At 41.8% G+C, this 22,384-nt stretch overlaps 1 protein-coding gene across 1 annotated transcript in view; it reads right to left on the reverse strand.

Annotated features, from left to right (window-relative positions):
- HIRA (histone cell cycle regulator) overlaps positions 1-22,384 on the reverse strand; it is a 56,001-nt gene that overhangs the window by 19,482 nt on the left and 14,135 nt on the right. Inside the window, exons 2-13 of the mRNA XM_074972876.1 lie at positions 21,920-21,982; positions 20,195-20,305; positions 19,320-19,410; positions 18,698-18,792; positions 16,585-16,680; positions 15,361-15,521; positions 13,400-13,567; positions 11,339-11,452; positions 8,848-8,918; positions 2,067-2,172; positions 1,222-1,449; positions 285-370 (exon numbers count right to left, since the gene is read on the reverse strand). Coding sequence (XP_074828977.1) covers positions 285-370; positions 1,222-1,449; positions 2,067-2,172; positions 8,848-8,918; positions 11,339-11,452; positions 13,400-13,567; positions 15,361-15,521; positions 16,585-16,680; positions 18,698-18,792; positions 19,320-19,410; positions 20,195-20,305; positions 21,920-21,982 — 1,390 coding nt within the window. The remainder of the gene's footprint in view (positions 1-284; positions 371-1,221; positions 1,450-2,066; positions 2,173-8,847; positions 8,919-11,338; positions 11,453-13,399; positions 13,568-15,360; positions 15,522-16,584; positions 16,681-18,697; positions 18,793-19,319; positions 19,411-20,194; positions 20,306-21,919; positions 21,983-22,384) is intronic.

The following is a 22,384-nucleotide window of genomic DNA, read 5'->3' on the forward strand; positions in this document are numbered from 1 at the left end:
ATTTAATTTGAAATGATTTTCACTTCTCTTTCTTTAAACTATTCTGCAGTATTATTTTCACAGAACCCAGCTGCCACTTTCTACCCTAGAAGTGGCTGCATTTTAATGGTAGGTAAAGTGATCATTATAAAGCACTTTGAAATCAATTCATCTTAAAAGTTCTTAAATATAAGGTATTATAATACGCAATGGGTTTAAGATGGACCTAAATTTTGCCAGTGTGAACTGGAATAAGTAGATGAAAAGGTCAAGGGAGATAAGAAAAGTAAAACTTCAAAGTATACCCAGTGTCCAGCTGAGCTATGCAGAGAGGTGTGATCCGCCTCCGGCCATCTGCAGTCCGTGTTTCAACTTGTTTCTTTAAAAGATTCTGTTGGGGGAAGGGGAGAAAATAATGTTAAAATGAATGCTTTCTCCAGTTGACACAAGACTCTGGTTAGGTGCAATGAAATGAAAAATGCTCATCAATAATTATATCCTTTATTGTAGGGAAGATTTTTTTTTTTCCCAACTGTGTTTCTGAACCAAAGAGGCCGCAAATATTTGCGCACACACTCACTTGATCTGCCTTCCTGTCATCACAAACAAATGGGGCTTTTAGGACCATAAACTCCATGGAGCAAGGATTGTCTTTTAATAAGAGTTTATTTAATCTCTAACACAATGGAGCCCAGATCTGTGATTGGTGCTCTTAGACACCACCATAATACAAACAATAAATCAGAGATAAATACAAGGTAGAACACTTTTCACAAAACCATCACTTCATATCTGACCTCTCAGTACTCAACCTCTAAGGAAACCTGCACAACACTTTCAAAAGATGAGCCTGGGAGTTTACATTCATAACTTTGTTAGACACTAAAAGATCATGGACTTAATAAAGACACTGGATTTATGGCTCATTACAACAATCTATAAACCACTAACCCTCCTTTGTCCTAGGACTGCAGAGGTCATAACTGCTCATTTCACTGTGAATAGTCTCTTACACCATATTAACTTCATACGCTAAACAATCTGCTCCACCTTGTATTTAGCTGTGACACTGAGTACCTTTCCCAGACCTGAAGAAGAGCTCTGTGTAAGCTCAAAAGCTTGTCTCTCTCACCAACAGAAGTTGGTCCAATAAAAGATATTACCTCACCCACCGTCTCTCTCTAATTAGATAATTATCAAATTTGTACTGGATACTATAAAACCACCATTCAAAAGGCCTACCTTTCTAATGTCCTCCAAACTCTCACCATTAACCATGCTCGCCACTTTGGGAGCTGCTGTTGCAGTCCCTGCTGCTTCCCGTATTGCTGCATTCTTCTGCTCCATCTGCTGCTGTTGCTGTCTCTGTTGATACTTCAGCATCTCTGGATTCTCAATAATGGTAGTAGACAACTGAGCCTCAGTCATTATTGCTAAGCTTTTACCATAGGTGGACTGATGAATGTTGCTCTATGGGTTTTAAAAATGTAAAAACAAAACCTGATTACAACTGCTAGCAATACATCAGTGATTGTGCTATACAGACATTACACATATCTATTAGCATCAATGTACAAGTGCCTTCAGTACTATTTACACATCATTCAAAAAAAAATTCTCTCTCGTTATATTTTTTAGATAACATCCAACTCATTAACTAACTTAACTAGGGTAGCAAAACTTCTGTTGCTAGCAGCGATAAGGGGGGAAATCCAGCTGATAGCAAAGTACGTTAAAAAGACTTACATACAAGCTCATAAGAGTAATTTTAAACCATAATTTTGAAATCAGGAAGTCACTCCTTACTACTTAGGCCAGACAAATGTTTCAAATGTATAATGCAATGTAAGCAAATGGGTATTTGCCAAGACAGTTTCTACTCTGGAAAGGATACTTAATACCGCAAGTTGTTTCTGAACTTGATGGCTGACTTTACAAAAAAACTCCCTGGTTTTGGAAAGCAGACAAGACCACATTTTTCTATAATATGAAAATCAGTCAACTACAAGCTTCTATGAACAGTTTTGAGAATATTATTGAAATGAAAAATAATGGATGATCATATTTGTCCTGAGAGCTCATAGTACCTTCTCCTCCTCACTAAGTGGATCTCCAAGTTCATCCTGGGAAAAGTCCAAAAAGGCCACTGATCCGTCCATGGAACACACCAAGATCCCAAGTCCATTTAAGGTCCTGAAAGACAGTAAAGATCTTTGTTTTGAATACATGAGTTTTAAAAAGTTTTCTTTGCTGCATTTATGCAATCCATAGATGTTTTACTGTAAAAATAAATGGTTAGCATAAAATTTATTACACCAGAAACTACTGAAGTGATCACAGAAGTGGGGCAACATGGGATAGTCAAGGGACTATGTTTGATAACCAGTGACTACATACATGCATGTGTTTTTGAACATGGTGCTCACTCACATTAATGACCAGGACTGTGGAAAACCAAGACTAGGGATAAAACTGGAAGAATTTAAAATGTTAAGTACTAAAGGTGAACCAAAAAGCAAGAATACAAATCTATTTGCTTCAGAAAGTATGTGCTAAATATGCCCACTAATTGGGCTAAGGGCAGCATTCAGCACATAAGCAACTAAAAAGCTTCTCTTTTTAGGCACTGAGAATCACAGTACTATGGTAATGTGTAGGATTCAATCAAGAATGGGGGCCACTATGTAAGGCAAACAGAGTGGGAGACAGTCACTGCCCCAAAGAGCTTACAATCTACATAGAAAAGACATACAGAGAGTGTGGGGGAGAAGATATACAAGCTGAATGATGACCAGCCATCTCTGCTCCATTGCGATTCCATCCCTCTGTGGTGTCAGCAATAATAGAAGCCAGATGGAGCCTGGAACTAGCGCAATAGTCTCTGGCTTAGGCCAGAAATTTTTGTTTTTCTCTTTAGTATACTGCACACAGAGGCCTCACTACTCTGGTACACAGCATATGCACTATACCAGCATTTTTCTGGGGGCCTCAACAGTGTCTGTAAAATAATTTTTTTTTAAAAAGCCCTTGTGGCCCTTATAAGGCAATAACCTTCCAAATGTGGCCCATTATTTAGAGACTTGGGTTTTTTTTCCTAGAAGAGGCCTTGACCACTGATCCAGTAGCTTCTAAATTCAGTTTTCCCCCTAACAGGTAACAGAAACTTACAGATGATGTGCCACAGATTAAATGAAGACAGCAGAGCGTTGATGGCAGAAGTCCTGCTGAGTCAGTCCAATTGCAAACAGTTTTTTAAAAACATGTATCATGGCTGCATGAGAGACAAAGAAAAGTTTCTTTGTCTTTACCATAGGATCTGCAGTGCCACACCCAGTCATATTGTCCCAGATAGCAGGTAACTTAGATAACCCAAACTCCCAACTGGAAAGTGAGTCAAGTTTCTCCTAATAAGTTTTCTGCTTGCTGGACAGATAAAAAATTCTTGGATTCAGATATAAACATTGGGATAGTTAGATATCCACTGATGATGAAGAGAGTCAGTGCCTCTGTCTGAGGGTACAATGCCAGATGAACATCAGGAAGGCACCAGTAAAACCATATGCAAGGATCCATCACTGGACATTGACAATGTCACTTTTTGTTCTGTGTTTGTACAGAACCTAGCAAACTTGGGCTCTTAAGTGCTTCCACAATAAAATAATAAATAATATAGACCAATGTCTTATCTCCCTTTTTGGAAAAGATTATGGAAAATGTAATGGTGCTCAGATAGAAGAATGATAGGTACAAATTTACAACTCTAAAATAGAGAAAGCTCAGACAGTTCTGGCAGTATGTACATTTCAGATTTCCTTGATCCAAGTCAGTATGATTTTAGACCCGGGTACAAGACTGAAACTGCACTTCTGAGAAAGGTTCCGTATTACTAAGATTTTAGCCAAACAAATTTGATTTTCTAAACAGGATATAAAGCAACAAGCTTTCTGCTGATCACTTACTGTTTCTCTCAAATATCCCACAAGAACATTTACCCATACACTCAAAAATGTTAACTGGATATTGCTTCTAAAGACTTTATAACACTGAAAAAGGTGTAACTTGCAGATGAGGCAGCCTTTTCTTTGAATAGGTAACGAAACTACACAAAGCTGCTATACGACAGCAGCACGAAAATCAAGGCACTCCTTTATGCAATTATACTACTTAGTGCACCAGCCTTAATTCATTAATGTAAGTAAAATGTTTTGAAGTCTTTTGATGGAAATCTCTACAGGAAATATTACTGAATTTGACAGTAAGATCCATGGAGAAAGCATACAGACACCTGACCAAACTGTACATATTCTGCTGCCTTAGTAAACAGCTTTCAGGTCTATTATAGGTATATCGGTATGGGTGCACAATTCCCAGTGGTCCTCTATACACTCTATTATGGGAATACTACTTATTACCTACTTTGCAGGGGTGGTGGGAAACTTAACGAATGTTAGATATCCTCAAATGAAAGGCTCAATAGACTGCAAGGTATAAAATATATTGCATTAAAAACTATCTTAAAAGAACATTAAGGTTGCAAAGTCAAGCACTCAGAAGTAACTATGATAGAATTAAGGTGGCCTGTCCAACCTTAATTCGGCCCCCTCGTTCATATGCATTACGATAGTCTTCAATTACATGTTCACATACTATTTTTTCCCCAGAGGACCTCCTGCCTCATTCAGTGCATAGATTAGACAGCGCTCACTGAATGGGTAGCTATTCAGTACTCCTTTTTATCCTCAACATTCAATATGTGGCCCCATGCTTATTTACCGCTTACTATTCAAACCCTGCTCTGAAGACAAAATTATTATTACTATTATTATTAATTTCCTCATTTTTATGGCACTCATCACCATAGCATCTGAGTAGTCCACAATCATTAGCGGATTTATCCTCAGGATACACCCCTAGGGTGAGCTGGTATTAATATTTTCAATTTTACAGATGGGGGGCATTATTATAGCACTTTATATGTTCAAAGCACAGCTCCCAGTGACTTCAGGTGCAGCTGTAAGTGCTCAAAACTTCTGCAAATCAGGCTCAGTGTGCCTCAATTTGGGCACCCGAAAACTGGGAAATACATACTGGCCATCTGTGAAAGTTTTAGTTTAAGTGACTTGTCCAGCATCACATACGAATGCTGTGGCAGAGGCAGGGATTGAATCCAGTTGTCTAGGGCTTTAACCATGCGACCAACCTTTCTCTTCCCTCATTCACCACACACCTTCCAACTTCTGCAATAAATGAGACAAAGGTTCTAAAGACAACCACCTCATTCACTATACAAGCCTGATACATGCCCAGAGCACCACCCATCCTATGAACTGAATGAGGCAGGGGTCCTGTGGAAAATATAGTAGGGGATCATGTAATTAAAGACTGCATCATAACACACAAGAAGGCTGAATTAAGGTTGTATTTGCAACTTCAATTCTGGTATCTCTTGACTTTGCAACCTTAACATTCTTTTAATGTAGTTTTTAAAATGTAATTTTCTAGGTTTAAAAAAACAAAACTGAAAAAAAAACAAATTCCATCATGTGGAAACATAATGATCCCCACACTGGTCATCAGCAGGGTTGAACCTCCCGATTTACAGCACAGACCTTGACCACCTGAGCTAATGAAGTAGTTGATAGTAGCAGAATCTTTTATCCTCTGTAGGGGCCAGGCACTAGAGAAGAATGATATACATTTTGCCAGTGGGTTTCACAGATACTGCTGACAGCAGGATTTCTGTATCTCAGCTCTCCTCTGGGTTCAATTCTAGGTTCTGAGGGGAGTGCCCTCTAATGGTTACAGACCCTGCTGCTCCTGTTCTTCACCATCCCCCCGCAAGCATGGCCCTTCCCTGCCCCCAATGTTTTTATCTCCCTCTGCTACTGCCCCCTGCAGCCAGTCCCATTCCCCCCCTTCTCCTATAACTGCAGCCTGCTGCCTCCAGTCTGTCCCTGTGCCCGTCTGTTCCTCACCCCTTTGCTTTAGAGTCAGGCTACTTCTTCCTTTTCCTTCATGCTGCCTGGGCATCAGCAGGGGAAGACAAAGATGAGTGAGGATAGCTAGTAGCCGCCAGGGAGGGAGCCAGAGGCAGGAAGAGAGTTTGTTATGGAGAGAAGAGAGCTAGGGCTGTGGGGGGAAGGTGTTGAAGAAGCTGGAGAAGGGGGGGGGATGGGATGGGTTGCAGTCAGCAGCAGCCTAGGGACTTGTGATGCTGTCCAGCGGTGGAGGGAGCCTGCGTGAAGGAACCTGGGACAGCCTCCTCCATTCTGCCCCTGCCCCTTTTCCTCACCATCACCACACACCTCTTACTGCCTGCCGCAGCGAGGGCTGGGGCTGCTGGTGGCTGCTGCCACCTGGGCCTCTCTCCAACAGACAGCTAGAGGCTGGCTCACGTCTAACAGTGGAGAATTGCGAGCGCGTCTCCCTACCTCAGCTGTCGCACCACAGCAGCCCACGATGGACGGGATGGATGATGGCAGGGAGGCAAGGCTGTCAGAATACATAATGGCGCTGCTGAACGCAGGTCATTCCCAAGACCTAACCTCGGGCAGCAGAGTGTGTGTGCGTGTGTGTGCGCGCGCGTGTGTGCGCTTTGTCACCACAGAGCAGGGGTGGACAAACGCTTTGGCCCGAGGGCCACATCGGGGTTGCGAAACGGTATGGAGGGCCAGGTAGGGAAGGCTGTGCCTCCGCAAACAGCCTGGCCCCCCCATCCGCCCCCTCCCACTTCCCGCCCCCCTTAGAACCTCCGACCCATCCAACGCCCCCCTGCTCCTTGTCCCCTGACCGCCCCCTCCTGGGACCCCCGCCCTTAACCGCCCCCACCGGGACCCCACCCCCTTTCCAACCACCCAACTGCCCTGCCCCCTATCCACCCCCCCGCCCCCTCACAGGCCCCCCAGGACCCCTGACCCATCCACCCCCCCGCCCCACTCCTTGACCCCTGACCGCCCCTTCCTAGGACCCTTGTCCCTAACTGCCCCCCCAGGACTCCACCCCCTATCAAACCCCCCCCTCCACTGGAGTAAGGGCGGAGTCAGTGCTCATGAAGTGGTCACAGCAGGCTTCTTAGAGTTGCCAACTTTCTAACTGCACAAAAACAAACACTCCTGCCTTGCGCCCTTCCCCGAGGCCCCGCCTCTTCTCTGATGCTCCGCCCCCACTCACCGCTGTCCCCCTCCCTCCCTCCATTGCTCGCTCTCCCCCAGCTTCACTCACTTTCACTGGGCTGGGGCAGGAGGTTGGGGTGTGGGAGGGGGTGAGGGCTCTGGCTGGGGGTGCAGGCTCTGGGGGGGCAGGAGGAGGCTTAGGGCTGGGGCAAGGGGTTGGAGTGCGGGCTCTAGCAGGGAGTTTGAAGGCAGGAGGGGACTCAGGGCTGGGGCAAGGGGTTGGGGTGTGGGCTCCAGCCGGGTGGCACTTACCTCAGGCGGCTCCCGGTCTGCAGTGCAGCGGGGCTAAGGCAGGCTCCCTGCCTGCCCTGGCTCCGCCCTGCTCCCGGACACACCCAGCATGTCCAGCCCCTAGGCGGAGGTGCGGCCACGCAGCTCTGCAAGGTGCCCACACTCGCAGGCACTGCCCCCACAGCTCCCATTGGCTGCTGATCCCGGCCAATGGGAGCTGCAGAGCTGGCGCTCAGGGCAGGGCCAGCACACAGAGCCTCCCTGGCCCCAGTGCCTAGGGGCCACAGGGACATGTTGCCACTTCTGGGAGCTGCACAGAGTCAGGGAGCCTGCCTTAGCCCCGCTGACCAGAGCCTTCAGGGTCCCTTTTCAACCGGGTGTTCCAGTCAAAAACTGGATGCCTGGCAACCCTAAGGCTTCTTGCAGCAGGACAGGGAAGTGGGACCTGGGCTGGAAGATAGCTGAAAAGCATGATGTCCCACACAATACAGAACTCTGGACAAAACCCACACTAGACTACATGCCCTCGGGAAAAACACACCTGCTTGGAAGGTTGCTATGTTCTATGCTGTGATTGGTGGGCCGTGTTATAGTACTTTATAATTTCATTGTTTTCTGTTTGATACTTGCCTTGCGATTTGAAACTCTCTTAACTTGACCCTTCCACTACACTCGGCCACAAAGGAATGCATACCTTCTTACATAGCACTGCAACACTTTTGATATAACTAAATTATTTATTAAAGAATAGAGCAGCTATGTTGAATTTTCTGAATGAGAAACTACCAGGAGGGTCAGATACATAAGCAAGTATGGACACTTAAAGAACTTCAAGTTAAAAAAAAAAAGGGAACCATTTTGGAGATGGGAGCCATTGTGGATTTTTTGGGAGGGGAGAAGAGGGATTGAGATGACATACTCGAGTCTTCTCGCTTGCATCAGTGTAAATGAATAACTGTATATAAGTTACATATGTGTAAAATCCTTCAGGCCCATTAAGTTTTACAAAATAGTAGCAGCTTGCTCAAAAGAGGAAATTCTAACAAGCTGAACTTATTCTACAAATGTCTTTGTACATCATAACACTGTATTATTATTATATTTTATATCCTTTAGTTACAAAGACACTATTCTTCCCCTGCAAGGAGATACACATACACTCCAAACACACAAAATTTCAAATGTAAATAGTTTCCCTGTTCTGTAGTACATTTTCATCTCATCTAGAGACACTAAGGGCCTATTTGGTACATGGAATAATAGAGTTGAGTCAAAACTAATGGAGTTATCAAAGATATTGCTGCAACTTCAAAAACTTCAGGTCACACTGATGTGGTGCTCAAATTATGCTCAAAATGTGAGCAGTGTTGCAATGTACTAGAATAAAAACTTCCACTGAACAGATAGGTACAGAAGTAGACAATATTTTGTTTTAGCTTTTATACAAAAGAGAAAGCCATCTTACCATGAGATGTCCATGATAGACTTGTCAAACAGCTCATGTATGACAACTAAAGGTCGTTTCAGACATGTGAGCTTAAAATGGAAAAATACAGGAGACAGAAATTTAGGAATATTATACACAACCACATAATCCCATCCTCTTCCAGAATCTAATAGCATTTACCAAATCTTACCTCCTGCAGGAATGCTATCTGTATGCCTGATGATGTAAGATCTGGAGTATACCTGGAGTTAGTCATTTCTCTATAGAGCACAACCCATTCCCTCAAAAGTTTGTATGACATTCAAGCCCCACTTTTAAATCTTCTGACCAAAGTAGCCCTCTCTCTGTTGCAGATGTAGAGCTCTCTACCAATTCAAAGTAATTCCAGACCCTGGAGAGAACTTCTGTTCCAACCTTAACTGAGATAAGGAGGTTGCTCATTGGCAACATAAGAGAAAGGCAGAACATAGATCAGGGTAATGCGCTCACTTTCAGACTATCAATGTGTAAGTAAGGAAAGCCAGTCAACAACAAAGGGAAACTACCAATTGTTCCTAAAGAGGGGCAGCCAACCCTGTATTTATGGATCAACTTGATAAGACAATAAAGAACTGAAAAAGCAAAAGAATTTCCCATAACTTGTTCCAAAACAAAGAGGTGCAGTACCTCTAATTCTCAGCCAGTATACTTAGCATCCCAGATACCTCGCTCTAACAGAAGCTACAGTAGGAGAAGGTAGTATGGTTTAGTGGATAATGAGGTTACCTGGGATTCAGTAGAGCTGGGTTCTATTTTGGATCTACCACAGACCTGCTGCGTGACCCCAAGCGAGTTATTTCACCTTTTTGTTTCTGTTTCCCCTCCCACCATCTATCGGTCTTGTCTATTCAGACTGTAAGGTCTTCAGGGCAAGCACTCTCTCTTACTATGTGTCTTTGCTGTGCCTAGCACGAGATCCCAATCTCTGCAAGGCCCATTAGGAGCTATAATGGGACATACTTAAGTGACACTTTGATTAACAAAACACCGGTTATTTGGTATTTTTGCCAGAAAGATTTAGTGTTATGCACTTAAGTGATTGATGGATAAATATCACACTTAGGCTGCTTAGAAAGGAAACAGGGAATTACAGGTAGCAACTGGCATGTTCTGGCATATGTCCCTCATTATGAACCCATACACTTTGTTTAAGCCGATTCGCTGCCTTATTACAGCTTCCAAACCAGTCAATCTTACATTAAAGTGGAGGAATAACCATTTTTATCCTCAGCCACAGTTTGAAAATATAATTTTACTTTAGACTTTAGAATAAAAGTCAAACCAGATGTTTGAAGACTTGGATTTTTTTTTCTTTTCTTTTCTTTTTTTTTTTTTAAAGTTCTTTCTACCCTGCCTCTATTTCCTGGCTGAAAGCAGAAGCTGGAGACTGAGGCCAGTACAAAGCAGGCAGGGGATCAGTCAATGCAGCAGCAGCTAGGCTGTGCTAACTATGTTCCTTGCATTCTGCAGAGCAAGCTCAGGGGAAGCCAGATTCCATGGTAGGGTATGCTGAATATGGGATAGGAGGAAGGCTATTCAATACTCCTTTTCAACCTCATCATTCAATGAGGCCCCATGCTTATTTACTGCTTAGTACTCAAACCCTGCTCTGAAGACAAAAAATTATTATTATTATTAATTTCCTCATTTTTATGGCACTTATCACCATAGCATCTGAGTAGTTCACAATCATTAGCAGATTTATCTTCAGGATACATCTCTAGGGTGAGCTGGTATTCATATTTTCAATTTTACAGATGGGGGGCATTATTACAGCACTTTATATGTTCAAAGCACAGCTCCCATTGACTTCAGTTGCAGCTGTTAAGTGCTCAGAACTTCTGCAAATCAGGCTCTGTGGGTCTCAATTTGGGCACCAGCTCCTCTTCTCTGACAACAGCAGCATATTCTATCACTGATTCTCTTAGTCCCTCATGTACCATTAGCCCTTGGAACTGGATTCCCTAGGCCCTTTGCTTCCCGAGTTAGTTTCACAGAGGGAGAGATAGCATAGATTTGTTAGTCTCTAAGGTGCCACAAGTACTCCTTTTCTTTTATCCACAACCTAGTTTCTTCTGGGACACTGTACTGCCTACCCTGTTCTGGCCCAAACATCAGCAGAGACCTCAGTCCCCAAAACTTGATCGAGAATAAATCACTTCAAACGTAAATTACAAAAATCAACGGGAGATTTACCTGAATATACTAGAAATTGTGGCTAAAGATATAATCAACTTTTCCTATAATTTTTAAAAACATTTCAGTGCTTATTTCTAAAACAATTCAGGATAATGAAAACAAACTTATTCCAGTGCAGTATTTTCCTACAATCCCCTGACAACAGGCAGAGTGGCCAATAAAAACTCTATCTAAATGTAAGATCCTAATTCTGTACACCTGATCTCTGTGCTAAGTCCTTTAGTTGTCCAAGTGATCACGTCAGCCAATGAAAGCAACAAAGGAAACTTACCCAAACAGAGAGGGACCGATCCTTACTGCCGACAGCACAGCAGCAATAGGGACAGCTTGGCTTGGTGGAGCTCCCATTCTTTTGTTTCTTTTTAAAGATTTTTGGATTGAATTTCTGAAAGGCAGAAAAAAAACAAGCCAAACATATTACAATCAATGAATTATTTGTAGGAGGTATTTGGAGTTTTTTAAGTTAATTTAATGCTCACAAATGATGTCAGGCTAACCTCTCTAGCCCGCATCACACGTTCAGCACAGACAAAAGCAATGCAGGTTTCCTCATACTGCCTACCCAATGTGTCTCAGCCTTGAGCTGGAAGGACACCTTCTATGGGTCAGAGTGTTTTTGTCTCCATAGTCAACTCAGTCTTTGACATCTCTGACAAATGCACCAACAGGAATACCACATTGTATTGGTTTTGTGATGTGAACATCAGCCTGTTTGGAACCGAGCTCACCTGGGTGCCCTGACAGAAGCCATGCCGGGCAGACGGATGGGCAAGTGGGAGAAAGACCTGGCCCAGGCAGGTGCTGCGGGGAGGGGTGGAGGGAAGCCCTGAGCCCCAGTAGAAGCCATGCTGGGTGGGGAAGCCCCAGAGCTCCAGCAGAAGCTACAGGGAGAAACAGGTTCCATGACAAGTCGCATTGATTTCAAAGGAGATTTGGCCCTGAGTAAAGAATGCAGGCATGAGGGAAACGGATTAGTTCTAGCCTCTCTACCTTTTCTTTGGGTGGGGGAGGAAGGTGTTAAATATGAAACTAGAAGAGAGGTGATGAGGAAGAGATGGCAATTGTCAGTTCTTTCCTGTTTCTGCTTTCCAGCAATTGTACTAATAAGAATAAATGTTAATAGAATTGGGTCCGAGGCTGTACCTGAAGTCAGCAAAGGATACGTGGGGAGTGTTGAAGTTCCACTTCTTTATGTGGGCAGCCCTTTTCTAAGAGCTCAGTTGTGAGCTGCCTACATTGTGCCCACAGTGAGAAGTAAGAGATGAGAAAGGCATCACCTTACAATTCTGCACATGGAGAGAGAGGAAGGGGGGTACAGGGAAGACAGCAGGTTTGGGGAAAGTAAGTTGTACCGGAAAAAGGGCTTGTGCAGCTTACTCCCCCTAGGGAGCAAGAGGGAGGGGAGGAAGAGACCAAATAGTGATTGAGTCACAATTCAGTACCCGATATGACTAAGAGGAAGCACAACTATGTGTTGTCCCTCACTCAGGGTAAGTGAGGTGGTGTTATTAACTAAGCGACATTATTAATGTCATTGAGGTGCAAGTGTATGAAACCAAGACCTGCAGATCTTCCTCTGGAAAATATAGATAGTGCAAAGACCTAATAGGAAGCAGTTGTTTTAAGTTCAAGTCGGGGGTGGGGAGGCTGTGTGGCGTGGCCCCTAGGGAAGGGACATACAGGTGGGCTAGTGTGCGTCTGGCAGCTGCTGGTTTGTAAACAGTGCCCTCGCACTGGGCTGGGTGGAGTGGGGCTGGCCCCGCCATGCCATGCCCTGCCCCATTGCCCCTGGCCAGCCCCTCGCTCCAGGTACTGACCTCCCCCTGCCATGTTCCATTGCCCCCATGGGGGACCCACAAATATGTTTGGTGCCGGGCCCACAAAAGGTTGATCCGGCCCTGGCCGGAAAAGCGCGCCCAGGAGCACAGCTGGCAGCTCACTGGGCACCAGCCAGCGCAGGCGCAGCACCGCCCAAATGTCAGGTGGACCGCGTCCGTGCGGCTGGTGCGTGCATGCGTGCACCAGCCGCCGCATGTGGTCCTGCTCCATGCTATCCCTTGTTAGGGGGCCCATTGACTGTTCTGCCCTGGGGCCCAGAATTGCTGTCAGCAGACCTGCTTCCAAATCCATGAAATAAAAAAATTGTACAGGTGAAAGTCTACACTTACCTTCAACTGACAGATTTTTAAACATCCATGTATCAATTAATAACTTTTATCATATTTACATCTACCTATATCAGCTGTTTCCCTCTGTTGCGCATAAAATATCAAGAGAGCATATTTTCTCAAAGCTATACTTTAAGGAGACGTTACCCTTTAAATTTACTCACCACGACTGTCACTGCCTTGCGGTGCCCTACAAAATCCATGTTGGTTTTCCATCCATCTCTCTCAATGATCTGAGCAGTAGGTCCAGAATTATTCATGGCATGAGCAGAAACCAGATAGTGTCCATCAGGCGACCAGCTGAGACGCAGAACATGTGTTGTCCCTCCACACTGAGAAGAAAAAAAAAAAAAAAAACACATTAGGCCTTTAAAGGGGTCTAGATTCATTGATCAGAGTCATTTATGACAACTTTTGAGGGTGCAGAAAAAGGAAAGTTAGATTTTACAAACTGTACGAGTGATTTCTTGTTTCTTTCAGGAGTATAACACAATTTCAGCAGTAACATTTCAGTACACTAAATTCTCAGAGCTTCATCCCTATCTACATTGTTGGTCCAATCTAAGTTCTGAAGCTGTAACCTAGGAGCTAGAGAGTGAATAAGAGTATCTGGTTATTGTCAGAAAAGATGCAAAAATGGAGAATGACCGATATTGAAAAGATGCTCTCCAGGACAATTTTTTACATGGAAAGAACACCTGAAAATACCACTCTTTATATTCTGCAAGAATGCAGAATTCTATAAAATACTGTACACCAAATATTCATCATCCTGGTTAGTGACATGGCTGCAACACATCAGTTGCAAATTATGAGACCCAAGTTTGCAAACGCACTACCTCACAGACTCTAAATGAGTGCAATGAAGAATGAATGCAAACGAGTGACTATGAAGAACATTGCTAGCCACATCACTACAAACTTACTGCAAAACAATCTACTCATTAGCCCCAGACCCGGAGAGGTCTGATTGCCTTCTAGCCAAAGTAAAGTAACCAGGCAAACAAAACAGATTTTGGTGCAGGGGGAAGAAAGGGGAGGCACTTACTTGCCTTCATGTTTTTACAGCAGATATGCAAGTCTAGTCAAAGTCACTGTACTACATTTGCATCCTGCTCAGAGGCTAATAGACAAACTTACTACGTCTGCAATTCATAAAGCTATTAGCACCTGGAAAGATCACTGACTGTGATTAATCTTCAAAAAATATTTGATAAAGCTAAGACTACAGTATTTTGCATGTGAACCCTATTAAAATTAAAACTACAAAGGCATCAGTGCAATGAAAAACTGGGAAACAGCACCCTCGCCTATTGTTGGCTTTATCTCAATTGCCTGGAGACACTTCCCACCCTCCAACCCCTAAAACAACACACCAAGCCACAACACAATGCCCTTGGCAATCATATTATAAAATGCTTAGTGCTGGTAAGGTGCAAATATTGCTCTTCAAAGCTAGGACTTTAACAAATACAAGGACTAAGTTTTGTTTATTTATTTATCTACTCCTATATGGGCAGAGGGAAGGTATCCTGCCAGAGGGAAGATACCTGCTGCAAACAGGGGAGTAGGATTGATATGCTCCACAGGCAGCTCTATCCAGCCCTTGCAGCTGTGGCATAATGTGCCTCTTTACAGGGATATGGGAGGGCAGAAGCAATTATTTGGGTTAAGACACGCTATTCACAAAGGTTTGTTCATATGGTCTGAACTCAGTTATTTTATGTTCACAAATAGTTGAAACCCCCTTTTTGGACAGAAAGTCACAGGAGAAGCAGAGAGCTAACTTGTACACATAGGTGGTACTAGCCCATTAGGGGCCATATGCAGGAATATTTTTGCATACACGCACACACACGCATATACACACCACAAAATAAAAAGCAAATAGGGGGGCCCCTTGAGCTGCTCAGGGCCCTAAGCAATTGCTTAGTTTGCTTATGCCTAGTGCCAGCTCTGCTTGTACAGTTGGGAACTCCAAGTGGGATAAGAGCAGGCACAAACCACACTGTAAGCATTTCAGTCCTGTTTAATTAGCTAATGTTTGTACAGGGCTTTGAGAGCAGAAGTATTATAACTGTTTTTTAATTTGTTCACCACGTGCTCCTTAACACATGTCAGATACCTCATCAAATGGTTTTGTGATGCTGGTTTCTAACTGCCAGTCCATGGTCCGCCACACCTTCAAGCTTCGATCATCAGCCTGAGAGGCTATATATTTCCCAACAGGATCCCAGGTCAATCCCTTCACCAAGCCAGAGTGTCCCTTCAGAGTGGCAAGAATTTCTGCGTACAGCAAAAAGTTAAGAGATAACACTTGGATGCTACCATTCCCTTAAAAAGGTTATTTAACTATAGACAAAAAGTCTAGTGGAGATTTCTAGGGTCCTTCTGAAGCACCATATTAAATGCAGCCTGATATTTTTGTTGGATGGTCAAACACCAATGTACCAATCAAGCTCAACCTGTGTTCAAATTAAGCTTCTTGTACAAATGAAGCAAGAAATAAAAAGGGTATTCTGACAGCATAATGAATGGAAGTCATTGTGCAAGAGATAAATAGATCCAGACCAGCAAAGACCAGTTTATTATGAAACTTTTGTCAAGCACTGGAAAGTAAACAGCAGTTTAATTGGAACCTAGTTAAAATATGCACTTATTCCTCCCTCTGTTCTCACTAACCATCACAACAGCTTCAACGTGGTGCATTTGTGTACATGATTTATGTCCAGGTTACATATTAAATACTGTTTAAGCATGACAGGCCCACTAACCTAGGGACAATGGTATCTATACCACCCTGTTGGACAGTGTTCAACTGCCACTCCTGATCTCTTGCCTCTCAGATTGTTTAAGGAGAGGCTGGGAGCACTGTATAACAGCATTTTTAGCTTGGGAGGGTATCACCTCATGTCAACTCTTCTAGCCATTTAAAAGTGAGGCTTTGATGGGCTTCCAAAGATGGTAGCTGCTACGTGGAACAGGCACAAAAGCAGAAAATAGGAAAAGAAGGAATTCTTAGAACATCTTCAGGATTTGAAAGAGATATATATATGTATGTTTTAAAAACAAGCCAAAAGGGAAAATACTAGTAACGGTGATGTTTATGCAAAATCAGCAGCACAATCTGAACATAACCGCTCTTTATAGTGGTGGTGTGATCCACTTCTCATTTTCAACAGCTGAGCAGATTCCAAGGTATTAGTCACTATAGTAAGGGCAGGATGCCTGCTCTAAAATACACCCTACCTGTTCATAGTCAATGAAAGACACTGACACAAAAAGCAGTCCGTTTTTGTCACTGATAATTATATTTGTATATACATATCTGAATTAAAAAAGTTCCCACCTGGGAATTTGACAGCATTCCAGATGACAACGGTGTTATCCACACTGCAGGAGGCCAGCCAGGCATCATGAGGAGACCATGCCACATCCATGACATCTATTAAAAAAAAAAGTCCTATCTATATGAAAAATTGCACTTGAGCTGCAAATTGATGGCCAAATAGATTTAACTGATTTCACCAATTAGTGCAGCCCCTGTTTCAGAGATGAACTTGCTATGCATGTTACATGAACACTATCTAATTTGAGACTCAAAAGTAAAACTATCATCACTATGGTCCATATAAAGCAAATGAACCAAGGGAGTGAAAAGGAAGCCTTCCTTTGACTGAGCCACACGCAGAAGGAGCTGTGCTAAGTCACAAACTAATATTCCCTTATATCACAACAAACTATTTATATTATTTCCATATTTAATATCCGATTACAAGATGGTTAATAAAAACCATAAGCTATTTTACCTGCAGAACCATTTTTTATTGTTCCATTCCCCTCAAGGTATTCTTTAGTCAAGGCTTATTTTTTAACTTTAGGACAGATCATTTAAATAAGCACAATCAAGTTATATTATATGTAGCTCTGTTACCATCTGGCAATTGATAAAATACATTTTTATTTTGTTTTTGACAAAAAGCAATAAATACAGAATCAGATTTCCCATTCTGGTGATTTTCCTTTATTGAAATTCTGTTTTTCCAGTTTCCTCTAATCTTTGTGTCATCTTTAATATGGGACCCAAAAGGAAAACAGAGACTTAGAAGCAGCTTTACTGCCATCTGAGAAAATGTGCCAGGTTGCAACCCATGCGGTGTGCCATGGATGCTGAGATCCTTCTACATACTGTTAGTGTGTCCCAGCTGGGCTGCCAGCATTTCCACAAGAACACTAAAGGCTGGTAGCCCTAGAACACTCATATCTCCTTTCCCCCATATTTCACTACAAGCCTCCAAATCCTTTAAAGACAAAGTTGTATTTGTTATTATTTCAAAATTGGTCACAACATACTGAAGGGGAGGAAAGGTGGTCTTGTGGTTAAGGCACAGGACTAGTTATCAAGACCTCTATTTGATAGCTTGTGCACCCTGCCCTAAAATCTTAGGGAAACTAACTGCAGACATTCATTACTTGCAAGTTTTTCTGCTTCTACTTCAAAGCTTTTATGCAGACAGGAAGGATAGTCCAACGGTTAGGGCATTAGCCCAGGATTTGGAAGATCTGGGTTCCAGTCCCTACTCCACCACAGACTTCCTGTGTGACCCTGGGCAAGTCACATACTCTCTGCCTCAGTTCCCCACCTATTAAAAATTGAAATTATAGCACGTCCCTACCTCACAAGGGTGTTGTGAGGATCAGTACATTAAAGATTGGGAGGCACTTGCAATTATATGGCTTAATGGGAGGCTGTATAAGTACCTAAGATAGAGAGATATAGAAACGTGATGGCCAGGGTGTTTACAGGAACCAGAATCTCCTCTGTCCAAAGGACTTGATTTGCACTTAGTGAAGCAGCAGCAGGAGATACCACAACACAATATTATTCCAACCCAGATGGAAAAAAATATCTCACTACCACAGTCCACTGTGAAACACTGATGGAAACCACACAGCCCCTTCGGACAACTACAAAATTAACACATGCTTGTCATTTTTTATAACCAACTTTTTATAATTCATGTCAAAATAACATCATTCCACTATAATAAGATAGTAAACAGAAGACACTGTTTAAGATAATACTAACAATAAAAAAGTATTATCCACATTTTACAGTTGAGCACACAGCCTTGCAGAAGTTAAGTTATGTGCTCATCATCACAGAGCACAATGGTAAAGTCAGGAACAGCATCCAGGAATCCTGACACCCAGTCCCCTGTTCTAGCCATTAGACACATTGCCTCCCTTAAATAAAAGCCATCTTCTTCTCCCCCCTTTTAAGGCTCCTGACACTTGATGCTATTTCCTCATAACCAGTTTTAATAGTTAGTGATCTGCTGTGTAGTGAGGAGTTCTATGACCAACTGATTATATTGTGAACAAGAAAAATATCATGTTAATGTATACAAAATATTTTTCAATATACTCTCTTCAGATTTATTCTACACCTTTTCACTTACCCCCTGAATGGCTTCTGAGGATTGAAACACATCGCCACTGTTCTACATTAGCAAGTTTACTACTGGAACCAAACACAGTGCTAGGTCCAATGTACCTAGTTAAAAAAGGACCAGAAGAGTTATTCACAGAAACCACCTCAACAAGTTACTCATTAACTGTTTGTTTTAGAATATAGTATAGCTGTACAAGTCTACTTTCTGCTCAGATATTATCACAACGGGGAATGAGACGAAAATAGCTATACTGTTTTATATGAAAGTGAAACTTATAATACCTGTAAAAGCTACATAAATATACTCTATACTACTATGCTTCCTAAAGCAAGTTGATAATGATAAAACGTAAAATATCTCTTTGAAGAGTATAATAGTGAAGCTGTCTCCAAACCCAGGGAGAAAATGGCTCACCTCCTACCCAGAAAAGAGAACACACTAATGGAAACAGACTACTGTTCAAGACACAGGTTATCAGAACAAACTTCCAATGTTATTGATCTGCAACTGTGACTTCCTCCCTGCATGCTCTTAAGGCAAGGAGCTAGCACTGGGGGAAATATTGTGAAAATAGACAGAGATAACTGTTAAAATTAAAATACAAGTTGAAAAGGAAAAACATGCTTACGCAGCTCGTTTCCACACCATGATCAGTTTGTCATCGCCCCCTGAAGCCAAATAAACCCCATTGTTTGACCACCGCACACAGTTCACACAGGCTGGAAAATGAAAAAAAAAAAAGTTTATAAGATGAAAAGCCAAAAAAAACCCCCACGGTTCCATAATGAGAGCAGATTTCATTTTAAGCAGAGTTTGGCAGGAGATGCTTGGAATTTGTTAAATATGCTCACTCCACTCAAAGCAGTTACTCTATCTGCTTCAGATAAATGGATTGGCACTTATCTTTCAATACCAGTTGAATAACTTATCTAAGTTTCAACAACAACCTATTCTGTCTAAAAAACATTTAACAAAAATATGGTTTAAAGGGGAAAAAGTAGCAGTTGTCTGACTAAGGAAATTGTTTGTGATAAATGAAATTGGATTAAATTACAAATGCACCTGGAAACACTATATTTTCAAGAAAATCAAGGAGCATATTATTCAGATGAGCTCATTTCAAACATTTTGCATGCATGGTACAATATATTTTATATGGCATCTCTTCTATCTTAATTCCTTCTCCTGCCCTTCTCTGTAATCCAACTGGTTTTCAAAAATGATCTACAAGTTATTTTTTGGCCCCACCAAATTAGATGGAAGAGACTCATATGCAAGGGATTTCCAGATGTATCTGAAGAACTGTCCAAAACATATTCTATAACTTGACAAGGTTTTCTGCTGAACATCTAAAAAAGGCATGTAGCTGAGGTCTGAGACCCTCTGCAGAACATCACATATTCTTTACTGCTGAACAGAGACTTATATTTTTTCATTACAGACAGACGTACTAACAGGTAATTTGCCAAGGCTCAAAGTCTACAGAGAACGCTTCTATGTTACCTAAGTGATTGTCCATCTGACAAAGCATCTTGGGAATATTTTCATTCTTTTCATCTTCCTCTTTGAGGACGGGAGCCATACTCCAGATCACCACCTTCCCAGAATCCTGTCCTGAAGACAAAGAAGAAATCAATATTTTATAGAGAACAAAAATTTGTCTGAACTTGTTTTCAATTTCATAGAAAATACTGGCTCTCTGATACTGCAGCAATAGGTGCCCTAGAAATCTTTAACACAAAGATATACTTTTAGAGTTCACATTCTTTTCTTTCATTTACCACAAAGCTATTAAGATGATCACATGTAATTTTTCAGAAATAGTAAAAGTCATACTGTATATAAAAGTAATATTTTGACTGTGAGTTGTCATGTACACAAAAATTAAATTTAAGTTCAAGGAAAGGGGGCATTTAAACTATTGTTAGCCAGTATTATATACAATATCAGTTTTATACAGAACACCAAGATTATACTTAATATCATATATTGTATTAATGTTTTGCATAACTATGAAGTGTATTAATGTTAAGCTTTTCTCAAAAGCCTGTATAATTATGCTACGACAAAATGTACGATCCATACTTCCAGCATCCTTTGTACTTAAGCCAAGCCTCTTCTTGGTACTAAGGGACAAAACGTGCTAAGGTACAGAATGCTAAGGATAGGTAGTATGGAAATATATCAGAGTGATTAAAATGAACTCTTGTTGATTAAAAATTAAAAATAAACTCTTGTTGATACCTACCCAGCATGCATCCTGTACCCAGGTATAGCTAGTATAAGATGCCTATAAGTTTTGGTGACTTCTGGAAAACTGTGTTCAAAACTGACAAGAACTAGTGAGTAAGTCTTAGGTAATATTGTGAAAGTCATAACCCTCTGGGATATAAATAAAGCAGAAGTCAGCCCATGATTTCAGAGCAGGTTTGAAGACTCTGTGGAGCTTCTATCCAGACTTATGAGATATTAACCCTTGCCTTTGTGTATTGCGCTGATCTATCTTTGATTAATAAACTCTAATTGAGCCAAGTTACCTGAGGTTTTATTACTCAATAATTGAAACTGAACCCTAACACTACTAAATTCTATTTGTGTATATTAATATACAAAATATTTATGTTGTGTACAAATATATATATAATTTTATTAAAACGTTTAATCCCAATTTCCACCAGCTACCAATATAAAAGGCCAAACTGCATGTTTTACCTTTGTCTAAACAAGATTTCTGCCAAGTAATTTTGGGAAATTAAATACCAATATTAGTAGCAGCAGACACAATCAATGTTCCCTCTAATTTTTGACAGGCCCTGTGTACAAAAAATTTCTTCTGTGCAAACTGTTGTGCTTCTGTGCAAATTTTTGTGTGCCTGGTGTTTCGCCGTGTGTGCGGGGTTTAGGATCTGTGTGCACGCGCACACGCGCACAGCTTAGAGGGAACAATGGACACAATACAATTACTACAACTGCTATTCTCCACTGATGTCCAAGAGAACAAGCATATGGCCACATCAGTAAGCATGAACTTGCCACCGTAAGCGTAAAAGTCTAGTTTATCCACTGCAGCATTTTTACATATGCATGTTCAGGGTCTTATATCTCCAGGGAATAGATAATTTTCCTAAATGATGAGCTTAAAAGAAATGGATAAAATGAGAAAAATGTGGTGAGGGCATGAGATTATTATGGCCCAGAACTCCTTCGTCCATTAGTGTGCAAACATACCTTGTCCTCCAGTTGCAAACTTGGTCCCATCTGGGTGAATATCAACTGAAAATATTGGCTTTCCTGGACACAGAGAAAGAAAAACACACACACTGAGATGGACCCATGTTCCTGAGAATACAGTACTGCCAATTAAATCTCAAATGTTCTGTTTAGTCAAGTAGCAATTTTCTTCTTCTAAAAGTTCTAATCAGCATATAACAAATACAGATGACTAGAAAGTATAAAACATCCAAATCGTAACAGAAACTACAGCTTACCAGATTAAAAACCTCACAGGAATATAGGATTTCTCATGCCAGAACATATCATATCCTGCCTCCGCAGTAGCATAATGCTTCAAAGGAAGATAACCTCCTCCACAATGCACCTGGCCAATTACGTAAAGCTTGGGAAATAACTTCTTTCTGACTCCTATCAAACTGATGACCTGAAGCAAGAGATTTGATTTCCCCCTATTTCAGC

This window comes from Natator depressus, chromosome 15 (assembly GCF_965152275.1).
Source record: "Natator depressus isolate rNatDep1 chromosome 15, rNatDep2.hap1, whole genome shotgun sequence".
Classification (NCBI taxonomy): domain Eukaryota; kingdom Metazoa; phylum Chordata; order Testudines; family Cheloniidae; genus Natator; species Natator depressus.